Genomic DNA, 12550 nt, shown 5'->3' with positions numbered 1-12550 from the left:
TCGGCTGCGTAGCTGGTAGATATGGACTACGGAGGGATTTCTGTATGAAGCTCAGTGTGAGCCGAGGTAAGAGCTTTTTATTCATGCATCTTAGATACTGTACCTACAGATTATGTTTCTTAGAGGAAATAGAAGGAATAGTCTAACCACTATTTTATTAACAGGACGTGTCACATGCCAAAGAACAGAGATCTAACACACACATTCATATGTTTGTTGTTTGAATATCATCAAGGTGGACCGAATCAAGATTCATCCACACGAGTAGGAGAGCGCTGTGAATAATCCAAGTGAGTGAATGGGCGACTTGCTTCTTTGTGACGCATGTTTAGTTCATGTTTAAATCGTGATAATGCACAATGTGCAAAATAAAGTTTCAAAAATCTCATAGTGATCACGTTAATTCATCACTGTGAGTGGATAATCGATTTTGTATTACTTACGCAGATCAGTTTGTTTGACATTGGTAATTGTATTATTCAAATCAAAAACATTTGCACCAAGTTGATCGTGGTAATCCTGAATATCTTCACAAGTGACTCAAGCTGTTGAGTTCACTATCATGGTCGAGAAATGAAGAATAGAGCCTGATTTAAAAGACACAGGATACAATACTTATTTTAAAAATGTATTTATTCATCATTTATTTAAGGCAGGGAGACCTTATAATAATAATAATAATAATAATAATAATAATAATACATACGTTTTATATAGCACTTTTCCAGGTGCTCAAAGACGCTTTACAAAAGATTATTTCTGAACATTGTATTTAAGATAATTTGCCTGCTTTTCTCAACAACAAGAACGTTCTTTTTAACGAAGTTCTGTAGTTTAATAAAGAGAAACCCACCCGACACACAGAATGTACAACAATCTGCAAACATTTCAATCAAGTACGCAGAAAAAGTACAAACACTACACGTCCAAATATCAACCACGTCACTGACAACAGAACGTCATCATCACAAACAAACCTTTTATGACGGGCAAGATGACAGATAAGATAAGATATACAGAATGTGAAGGACAAACACCTGTTGAACAACAACATCAACATGAACTAAACAACAGTCCAATAAAAAAAAGTTTTTCATAACCGCAGTGTGGGTTGAAATAAAGCCATGGCCGGACCCCGACCAAGAAAATGAGTTGGCCTCTGACCACACTATGTTACACATAGCAGTAAAAACCACCAACACAGCCTTTGAATTCTTCGGCCAAAATTCAAAGTGATGCAAATATTTTTGGTGCGCTAAAACAGAAAGATTCTTTAAATATGAAACAGGAATGCTTTGCATTGCAAAGTGTATAATAATTTTGGATCATTTTATGGCTCCTTTTCAAGCCCCTATTAGTATTTTTTTCCAACCTTAACGTCTACAGGTAGTACAGGTGTATTCACACAATAATAATGTGTATTTACCAGGAGACAACCTCCAGTTCTGAACAGTGAAGCCAAAACTGAAGGTCCTTAAAGCTGCATTCTCTCTGCTGACCATCAGGGGGCGCCTCCTCTCTGGTATAGAAGTCTATGAGAAAATGAGCCTACGTGACTATCAAACATATCTTTCCAGAAATAAGGTCCTATTGGAGACACAGGAAGGGGCGTGGCTTAGACTCTGTCCCTCTAGGCCAAAGTGTTAGCAGAATATGATAACCTTGATATAGTTAGTCCAGAAAAACAAGATGCTGTAGCTATGTGACCATTTTTGAAACTTAAAACATTGTATACACAGTATATGCATCTGTATTTGTGAGTGTTCATTCATTTCTGCTCATGATAGTTTACCTTTTGTTTCTCCAGCACAGTAACAATGTGTTCCAGGGTCTTAATGTTTCTGCTTGGAGCTGTGTGCTTCTACTATCAGGTAAAACCTTTTAGTACTACTAGCCTTATTAGAATTTCTACTTTACTTTTTATAGTCTAATATTCTACTTCAATTCACACAACTGGTCGATAAGTTTTTTATATATTCACTGACAATAAAATTAAAAATGACAGAAAAACAACTTTATATCTTAGGGCCCTAGTTTCGTGGCGCAGCGCAGGGTGGCGGAGCCGGCGTAATGCAAGTTTCGACCCGCGCAGCCTTGCGCACGGTCAGTTTGGCAGTTTGGTGGATCGCCTGCGCCAAGATGGGTGTGGCGGCGCAGCAGGGGGAGGCGTCACAGATTCAGCTTGGCGTAGTGGAAGTTTCATGGCAAAAAGCCTCGCCGAGACTGCGCTGAAAGCTCGCCAGCTCCAACCTGGTCTACTTTCGGCACAAGGCGTAAATAAAGTCCATTGATTCAATGCGAATCACAGCTGGCGGAGTGGAAGTTTGGCTGACGGCGCGCAGTGCGCACACGTCACCGAGACCTCACAGGCAGGTTTCCACAGTTCCAGGCACATTTACATGCAATAAATAATCACAACAAACACTATTTAATGCAACTAATTGAATCAACACGTGAATTTATATCTATATAGATTGTCCCGTCACATCTGACGTCAGATCAAAGGCGGATGGCACGCGTAACGGAAACTCAGCCTCTCGGACCAAAACATCTCCCTCTCTCTCTCCTGTTTTTTATAATATCGGCATTGTTATTATTATGATACGCGCGCACAGCGCGTGATGCGCGTGGTGGGAGCGCCGGCGCTGCTTCTGTCATTGGGTTGTCAAGTGACGGAACTTGCACTGAACCTCCCCTAACGCATTAAAGGTGAGGAGAGGAGCTCATTTGATTGGTGAAGATCTGAATCGGCTGTATTAATCCCAGCCCACGCCTCGTCTCCTCCTCGTCTCCCACTCACGCCTTCTTCTCCTCCCTCTTTCCCACTTGCGCGGGTGGGAGTGACGGGAGGTGTGCCTGCACTAGCCTGCGCGGTGCACGAAACTTGCAAAGTCCAGGCGGACACACCCCGTCGGCGTGGCGCAGGTGCACTGAGAGCTGACTGCGCCTGGTCTACGAAACTAGGGCCCTTAATGTTTATTCTGCACGCTAGGAAGCTATAACTTCTATAGTATTATTTTACATTTAACAGTGAGACTAATTGTGTTGTTTGCCTGTTCTCGTCATTGCAGGGAATTGCAGCAGGTGAGTCTCTTGGCTTCAATGTCACATCGGACGCTTTATTCACGTATTTTTATGCACTGCAGTTCAATAAAACGTCGCTCGTTTGAGGTGTTTGTTTTTTTTTGTAGTAAAAGTCAGTGATATAAATAAATGATGTAAACGCCTTAGTCGAATCCATTCTGACGTAGCGAACGTTGAATGTTCTCATGACTGAGATTGAGTTGATAAAACAAATGAAACTGTCTATGTCACTGTTGAAGATGTCTACACCACTGAGCTGATGATTGAAGCTAATGTCACACTGGAGGCCGAGGACTTCCTGTCAGCTTTGACACCAGTAACGGAGTTCCAAGTGGAGCACTCAAGTGGAGCTACCAATGTGACTCTCCAGAACACCACACTGGTAGCAGGTATCGTCTGCCTCCTTCCGCTTCATTCCAAGCAGTTTGTCTTTGATTCAGCCAGGACATGTGGAGCAACAGAAACAGTCTTCAGGGCCTTAACGATTCAACGCTCCTCTTTCTAGAGTGCCTGACTGTTGGATCTAAAGTCAACTGCAGCTGCAGCACCGGCTACATCTGGAGCAACGAAGTCTGCTACAATTACAACTGTTGCCGTGAAAGTGCCTGCCTTCACAACGTGTCCGACATCGCCCCGCTCTGCGTTGCCAAGGTCAAAGGTAGCAGTGGTGATACTACTACTACTTGATTTGTCGTGGTTGTATTTCCTGTTGAGGACGTTGTATTTTATTTATGAATGTGATACAGAGTAATGTGTTGCTGCATGCTACCGTGTGGTTACTTTGCTTTTGCCCAACATGGACAAATGTGCTTGTTTATGTCAGACGTGAAACTAATGATATTTGATTATCAACACAGTTTTCATCAAAGGATCAGTTACACTGAATACAGGCACCTGGAGTACCGCTGCAACCACCGCGGTACATCTCACTCTCAACATAAATGTATAGTTATACATAGTTAAAGACTGTAATACAAACGTAAATGTAATTATTATCTTTCTTTCTTTCCTTCAAAGCTGGAGACTAACTTCGGTGACCTGAATGGCTTCGAGTACCTGAATGTGACCGCTCAGAGGTATTTTACTTTAAATGTGTCAGCTCTTTAATAAACATTTACCTATTTTTCCCTGGTCCCAAAATAATTGTGATGTGTGATATTACCCGATAATCATAAAACATACTGGCATCACTTTACATTTTATGAAGAAACAAATATTTGAATTGCCTCACAGATGAGACACACATCTTTATTTAATGAACATCCTTTTTACTCAAAAACAATCAAATAATCTTAACGAGGATCACGAATCATAAGGTCTCCCATTATGAATAAATCATAAGTTAAATTTTAATTATAATTATCAATGCATCGATGTGTCCATCGCTGTAATGCTGCAGCTGGTGAAGGTAGAGCTAATATTTTACGTACTTAATAATTCATAATTCATTTATCACAAAAACAAATAGATATTTTCTCACAAACCAATGATTGTTCGTTGATTATTTCCTGATTTGGAAAGGCTCAGCAACACAGTTGCTGACTTTGAAGCAGCCGTCAGTGTCAGATTCCTCACTTCTAGACTTCAAGACATTGTGACGAAGCTGGAAAGCAGTCTTGAAGCTGTACTTAAAGTCGACACGGAAGGTCAGTATGAAACAGTTCCCTTTAAAATCACGTTGACTCTGTTGCTCGTTCTCATGTTTTCCTGCTTTAAACCCAAACCTTGGGCCAGATAGCTACGTATACGGATGATGATATGGGACTCGCAAACCAACGGACATTGAAAGGCTGTCCCTCCTACTTGTGTTTCTGTGTTGTGATATTGCCTTCTTCAGGAATGGTCACCATCGAGGCCCCGGAGGATCTCGTGTGCTATGAGTCAACGCCGGTACTCAAATGCACGTTTGAGGAGGCGACGGACAGCGTTGGCTGGAACATGACCGGGAAGTACGAGCGCTTTGAGCTCAACAATGGCATCGTGGTGACACTGGACAATTGTTCCACAGAGGAAATCCCCTCTTGTATTAAAGTTACACTCAAGGAGGTGACAGGCATTTGGTCAGGTGAGTACAAAGCTAACAATACACAATACGCATCTGTGCTCCGTACGTTATCCCATGACCCCAGATGACCCAGAGATTATATCCCAGATTATCATTATGGGAACATGATGGCAACGTTTCCTATGTTGCCCCGATTTGTATGCTGCATAATGGGAACATGAAAAAGTTGTCAACAGGTTTTGCTGTTCCCCAGAATATCTTAATATGAGAATCGATCCTAGAACGGGAAACGTTGAGATCGGAAGTATGGATATTTTGGGATCATGACTGTTGACGTTTCCGATCCGTGGGAGAACAAGTTGTTAACGGTCGTGTGAATTTGCCTCCTTTGTCCCTGCAGGCTCGTATGAGTGTGGATTCACTAAGGGCTCAGTCAGGCACACGGCCAACACACAACTGAGAGTGGCACCCCTGCCCGATGAAATCGTCATGAACATCGAGCCTCTTACTGTAGATTGTTCAATAAAGCCGTACACTGACAGCGTCCCTGTGAAGGTCATTACCACTATCCATAATAACACAGGGACTTTTGACGTTTCGGGGAGCTACATGGGCAAACAGATAAGTGATATAACTCTCACATGTAAGACGATCCTGATAACATCATTTTAAATTCACAATATTTCTGCTAAATGACCACAACCAAAGACCTAACCCGGAAACTCTCTTTTCAGATCATGAAGAATACCTGGTCTATGATTTCACCGCTCCTTTGAGTTGCGAGAAAACCAAAGAAGCACAGTATGTTGAGGTCAATTTTACGAACACGAAGGAACAAGTAAAAAGTGCACGAGTGGATATCCCAGTGATTTATGGTAACTGATTATTTGAAATATTTAAAAGGATTTTAATGATATGAATCTACTTTATATTGGAGTTAGTCCATAGTATAATATGATATATTCTCACATTGTCAGAATATTGTTTAGGTATTCCTTTGTTTACAGTTACATTCACCTGCTTCGTCTCCCTTTTTCTCCTAGAAGGTGCAAAGTTTTGCAGTGCAGAATATGTAAATGGGATGCCTTGGCCAAAAACTCCCACTGGAGTCACAGTGGTAAATAAAACATGTGAAGAAGGAAGGGTTGGCTTTAAATCCCGCACCTGTGACGGCACGACCTGGCAGCAGGTGTTCTCCTACTGCGTCAATGAAAAGTTGAACAAAATCGTCAACGCTGCAGACGTGAGTGTGCCTTAACAGCTCATGACCTTAGAATTATAACAACCTGAGAATTATAACGCTCCATCTGACTGTTTTATGGCTTTATCCAAAAGATTGTGGATGACACTAATCCAAGTGCCAACCACGCTGAGTTATCGTGTTTGAACTTGGTGAATAGCATATTTCTTTACCACGAGGCACTGTGCTGGACAGCTAGCTTACTAAGTAGGAGTGGGGGAAAAAACTGATTCTTAAATGCATCACGATGCGGACGTAGACGATTCTGAATCGATTCACAAATGTCAAAAAACAATTATTTTCATTCCGTATTGTTTTGATAAAAGGCGGAACTCGGATATGCAGCGCCAGACGGCACCCGCTTTTATTTGTAAATGGGCTACAGTATCCTGTTTTCTCTCAGGGATGCTCATTACCTGTAAGAGCAGGACTTTGTCTTCATAAAAAGTAATATCTACTTGTGACAAAGAAAAACCTTTTCTTTAATAAAGTAATTAGAGAAGTTTCTTTAATGATAATCACAAAAGTAGGAAGTGAAAAGTAGCAAACTGAGTAGCAAGTTTTTTTAAATCATGCATGGAAATGTACACTAAAAAATGTTTTGCATCGAGTTGCATCGATAATCAGTTTATAATTGAATCGTGAGATGCCAAGAGATTCCCACCCCTACTGCTAAGCTTCTACTGTTTGTAATCAATAATGAATTGTGTAATAAGTAACTGGAGTTATTGAGAGAACTTTATGGTATATCAGTTTTGCTGTCTGGGATTTGAAAACTTTGAACCTCAGTATCTCAAAACCAGTCAGATGGCAGATGGATGCTTATCATTCCAAGGTCCGTTTGCATGGCACCCCTACCCCATATGTACTACATGGTACCCCAGCATTGTTACATGGAGATATTGTTTTCTTTTGTTTCTAGAACTTCGTGAAGGGACTCGGGGCTTCCCAGGAGACTGCCATCAATATATTTGAAGGACTTAAGAACACATCGACATTAATCACACCCAATAGCAGTGACTCGATGGCCGACGTTTATGCTTCCATCAGTGTTCTTAGTCATATGGCCAGTGCATCGAAAAATTTTGTCATGCAAGGGGATGTCTTACCTGTAAGCCACTGTTGATGAGTATTACTTTACTGTTATACGTGTGGAGTTTTAAGCTCAAAGGTTCATGCTTCACTCTACTAGATCCCATGTAGGCTACTTGTTTTTCCTGAAGCTTTTAACCACATTTCGTAACTCTCCTCAGTGTATAAATTTGCTGAATTATCATGGAGGTGTTTTAGTTGTTATCTCGTGATCTCAGTGTGGAATTACGATCAAGTGATAACAGATGGTCACATGGGATTCATGTGTTGCATGGTAGGCTGCCATTCCCAGTAGAAGTTGACAGATAGTGGATTTTTACAGGCTAATTTAATAACGATACTTTGGAGCAGGTAAAAAGCCAATTAATCGACCGATGCCCCCTCAGTTAAAAAGCAGCTCGTCACTTAAAGGAGAATAGAGCTGGTCCACCTTAAAGTTCAGTCTACCTTAAGTGTGCTGGAGCCGGAGAAGTTGTTGCCAGTTTGATCTGAGCTTTGCAAATCCGTGCACTTCAACATACTGTATATATACACGTCTTATTTTCATTCTGTAGACTGTTGTGGACAAAACACATCACAGTAAAGAAAACATTTGGATTTTGATCAACTTTTCTTTCAGCCGATACTAGTGCATTAAAATATGATGGGATTGGCACAATGGATGGGCTCAGGGGATAACATATAGATAAGATGTGCATTAGCACTGATTTTCTTTTCATTTCTTCTGTTTCAGGACTTTGTTCATGCGGCAAGCAATATGCTGAATACGACCTGGAATGGCGTCAATGAGTCTATTGTTCAGCAGATGGCATCAAACTACCTTCAGTCTATAGAGTATTTGGTGAAGAATATCAAGGCCAACAGCATCGATGACATCAGCAGTCACAATCTAGAGCTCAAATACTGCTCGACTGATAAATGTAGTTTGTCCGTATTTGACATCGGCGTGAATCTGAACATCACCACCGGAACAGTTAAAACTGTTGCTGTGAAAAATATAATGGATAAATTAAGAAACAACTTAGACAAAACTGTGTTTGCCAGCCTCTTGATATCGGCCACACTGGTGGACAACCATGATGAGTCTTTAGAGGTTAGACTGGAGTTCCCCCAGCTGCGGCAGAATCGCACTAAACCGATGTGCGTCTTCTGGAACACCACAGATAGGGAATGGTCAGGTGAGGGATGCGTTGTCAAAAGTAGTGATGATAACCGCACAGTCTGCAAGTGCGACCACCTGACGTCCTTCGCCGTCCTCATGTCCAAGGGTGATATATCTGATGGCAGTCTGGATATCATCACCACTGTGGGCCTGGGTGTGTCCATCTGCTCCCTGCTGATCTTCCTCATCATTGAGTGTCTAGTGTGGTCAGCCGTGGTGAAGACCCACCTTTCGCATTTCCGTCACACAGCCATCGTGAACATTGCCACGTTCCTCTTGCTCGCTCACTGCAGTTTCCTGGCCTCGGCCATAAAGGACCGCAGCGACACCTGGTGCCTGGTGTTGACGGTATGCAAACACCTGTTTTTCTTGGCCATGTTCAGCTGGATGTTGTGCATGAGTGTCATGCTCGTCCACCAGCTCATCTTCGTCTTCAACCCACTGAGGAAAAGAGTCTTCATGTTTTTGTCCAGCATCATCGGCTATGTTTGCCCAATCTTAATAGTGGGATCCAGCTATCTGCATTGCCAATATACCAACACAGAGTACTATGACAAGAAGACATGCTGGCTAGTTTATAAACGCGTCTTGGTGGGTTCCATTCACGCCTTCCTCCTCCCTGTGGGAACCGTTATCCTGACAAATCTCTTCTCCATGGTGGTGGTCATTGTTACTCTGATGAAATCCTCAGCCCCTGAGAGCTGCAAGCCGGAAGACAAAGACACAGCCAAAAGTATCCTTAAAGTGGTGATCTTTCTGACGCCTGTCTTTGGACTAACGTGGATTATTGGCTTCGTTCAGCTCTTATTGGACGAGGACACTCTCATGGAAAAGATTGCCATGTACAGTTTTACCATCCTCAATTCCTTCCAGGTAATTTGAAAGCAACTCAAACCACATAGTATGTTGATATTGGGGATGCATCAAACCAAATGTTTCCATGCCAATACCAATACCTCGGCCCAGATACCAATACTGATCACCAACCAGCAATACCAGCGCTCTAAATCTGTTTCCTCACTCGTTATGTATTCTCATGTTAGCACTTGTATAACATTTCTGCTAACTTCAAATGAAGCCAGGGGTGTAACGGTACATGTATGGAATATTTTGGTACCCGACATTCGGTCCGGTATGTAACATCATTTCGGTATGTCCTGTGACCCAAACAGACATTTGCGTCGACTGCTCACACACAGTATTCAGTATTATTTTAGCTAACAAAAATGTCTGCATGAATATAAAAGCTGTTACACGTTGTGTATTCTCTTGCAGGGCCTTTTCCTTTTGATAACGGGGTGTTTGGCAGAGCAGAAGGTAGGCTTGTCATTGGGAAGATATCGTGTCACTGTGCTCATTGATTTATTGAAAATCTCTTGAAATGTCCAGTGGTGATAATTAGAACATTTTAACCTGCCTTTACCTATGGGAGGTATTGGTTTGATGCCCTGGGGCCCATAAATTGTTGCCAATAATTATACTGTTTAGTTTTGTCATCTGTCAATTTATGAAGATATTTGTGTTATACTTAACAGGTTCGTGTGGAATTGATAAAGCTCATAATGGTAAGTCTACCTATGACGTGTATCCAGAATTAAATCAATAAAATGATATCAACAGGTATAATAAGTTTCATCCCACCCTCAGACAAAATCAAAAGGAAAAAGTGAAAGCATGAAGAATTTGACTGCAAGCACAATCGCAAAAGACAAATGAAGACCAGGTCAGTGAATCGTCTCCTCTCTACTTGTGTCCATGAATGTGCTGCCTCTTCAGAGACACAAATTGTCAATAATCATTGCATTTTAATGCCTGTGGAGTTAGTCTGCTGGTGATTCTATTTGAGTTTCTGCATTTTTTACAGAGCAACACTGACTGGCGTATGAAACTGTTGATCAGATACATCATTTACTTTTTAAAGCACAAAACCAAAATAGCTACTTTTTTTTTTTTTTTGGTGCACAGTTATATTCACCAAACAAAATAAAGTCTGTATTCTCAAGGTTTGAGGTCCCAAAACTGCAAACTGGAGCCATTAGCAGGAAGCAACTATTGCTTAGAATCGCCGAATTAAACGTCCTATGAAAATGGCAGCTTCATATCTGTAGGAAGACTAAGAAGAATATATCTGGGTGTCAAACTGCTAAGGCAGAGAAAACATATTTCCAAATAAAATAAATAACGACACTGCTCCTTTAAAGCTTACTTGGTCTTGATTGACTGTTATAATCATTAAAAATCATAGCTTATATATATGCATACCTTCAGTAGCTCGCAGATAGCATAGAAGTGCTACGATGTGGTAAGGTTTTTAGATAGACACGTTTTAGAAAGGTATATCTCCCTCTGACCTCTCTGGTTACAAAACAATTAACCAGCACGAGCTCCAAATCCACAAAAACCAGCCTGGAAGTACATGACAGTTGTTGGACGCTGGTCAGGGTTAAGCCAAGTTTCTCAGTTTAAAATCACAACAATTCACGCTTGCGCCACATGTAAAGGAGAAAACGTATTTCTGTGTGTTCTAAATACGTTGTGTTCTCGACATTTCAGATTGTGGAGATGGAGACGGCGATTCAGATTTATGCAGCTCCAGTTTTATCCAACAACGGTGCTCTGTGTTGGGTGATAGTTCCTAAACTGTTCCAAAAGTATGGATGGATGTCCTAAAACTAGGTTAATTGTCATATACACATACATACACATACATACACGTTTATATACACAAATGTGACTCCATGGCCCTCTGAGCCCCTTGCCTCGTCGGAGAAAAGGCGAACAACCAGCCCGACTTCCCGTGTCCTCTCTTATAGTACAGCATGTTACTTACGCCGATTCCCGCTCTGAAACCAAATGAAGACTTGAGTCCAGCCTTTGAAATGCAACGAGCATGGTTTAGAATTACAGGGGAGCTAAGGGAAGCTCCGTTGAAAAGGGTAAGCTCCCATGAAACGTTTAGAGGGAGCTCCAAAAAAAAGTGTCCACTTTTAGGTGAGATTTTATTTTCTGTACATAAAGGCTCACAAAATGAAAAGTATATATATGTAAATATCAACCCTTTTGGGGTTTGAAAAGAGAGATGGTGTATTTGTTTGGGCAGAGCCAAACTGGAGGCAGGAAGTGACAGTTGTGTCTGTCTTCTATATCTGGTTGAATACTTCCAGAATCTCTACAAAAACCCAAGGTCAACAAATCTAAGTAACAAAATAATGATGATCATTAGTCAAAATTGCGAAGTCATGGTTTGTAAGTCTGTCCGCAATAAGCAAACAACTTTTAAAATGCTTGCTTTCTGAATGGAGTTTGTATTACTCAGAGCTAAGCTACGCTAACAACGTAGCTGCTCCATAAACGCTTAAAATAACATCATCTCGGCATAAATACAGCAGTGATCTTGTTTTTTGTACCACTGACAGTCTCTGGAGTTGTACTCATAGTTTCGCCTCTGTAATGAAATGCATCGTAGAGCTCTGGGGGACCAAAGGCCGCTACGATGTCATTTTAATCAGTCCATCTAAAGGCTACGTTGTGTTACAAAGGACGTCTTTCAGGACTGTATTCTTTATAAATGAAGATTATGCTTTTTTTTGCGTCCCCCAGTTGGACATTCCGCGGCACAACAAGACAGTTTTTAGTTGCTTAGATATCGGGATTCAACTGGTTTCCACTGTCTGTCTACCACCAGAACTTAACGTGACGTTAACGTGACGTCCACTCGAATTCCGGCCGCAGACAGACATTTTTATTATGCTTTGGTTAAAAACATGTTAGCTAAATAATGATCAGCTTTATGTTTTTGTTCATGTGTTGTTCATGAAGGGGTGTGTATGAGAGGCAGAGACATGTTCCTCTGCTTTGTGATCATGTGTTTTTGTTTGATTCGGCTATTAAACTTATCGTGTGATTCCTGTGTTGTTGTTATTCTGAACTTTATTTTCCTCAAATACAAAGTACAATAATCACATGA

General features: G+C 41.3%; 1 protein-coding gene across 2 annotated transcripts; it reads left to right on the top strand.

Annotated features, from left to right (window-relative positions):
- The first annotated feature begins 1 nt into the window (after window position 1).
- On the top strand, window positions 2-12487 carry adgrf3b (adhesion G protein-coupled receptor F3b). 2 transcript variants are annotated; one of them, XM_084030835.1, is made up of 19 exons: window positions 2-66; window positions 236-290; window positions 1808-1871; window positions 3072-3084; window positions 3324-3473; window positions 3590-3742; window positions 3942-4003; window positions 4102-4160; window positions 4606-4730; window positions 4922-5149; window positions 5490-5732; window positions 5824-5964; window positions 6133-6332; window positions 7252-7440; window positions 8155-9456; window positions 9859-9900; window positions 10119-10148; window positions 10231-10306; window positions 11137-12487. In XM_084030835.1, the coding sequence occupies exons 3-18, from the start codon at window positions 1818-1820 to the stop codon at window positions 10297-10299; spliced, it is 3060 nt and encodes a 1019-aa protein (XP_083886961.1). In that variant the 5' UTR covers window positions 2-66; window positions 236-290; window positions 1808-1817; the 3' UTR covers window positions 10300-10306; window positions 11137-12487. The 2 variants fall into 2 exon arrangements, with proteins under 2 accessions (XP_083886961.1, XP_083886962.1); XM_084030836.1 differs by lacking the exon at window positions 3072-3084 and having other exon boundaries at window positions 1808-1884.
- Window positions 12488-12550: the final 63 nt, after the last annotated feature.

The sequence above is a fragment of the Eutrigla gurnardus genome (genome assembly GCF_963514095.1).
Source record: "Eutrigla gurnardus genome assembly, chromosome: 16".
Classification (NCBI taxonomy): domain Eukaryota; kingdom Metazoa; phylum Chordata; class Actinopteri; order Perciformes; family Triglidae; genus Eutrigla; species Eutrigla gurnardus.
The sequence above is the reverse complement of the archived record's forward strand: the minus strand, read 5'-3'. Positions and strand labels throughout refer to the sequence as shown.

Bases quoted from the DNA above. Each gene is read 5' to 3' on its own strand.
- adgrf3b (XM_084030835.1), top strand. From the start codon at position 1,818: ATGTGTTCCAGGGTCTTAATGTTTCTGCTTGGAGCTGTGTGCTTCTAC. The intron at 5,965-6,132 runs GTAACTGATTAT...TTTTTCTCCTAG, and splicing joins GGATATCCCAGTGATTTATG to AAGGTGCAAAGTTTTGCAGT. The intron at 10,149-10,230 runs GTAAGTCTACCT...TCCCACCCTCAG, and splicing joins AATTGATAAAGCTCATAATG to ACAAAATCAAAAGGAAAAAG.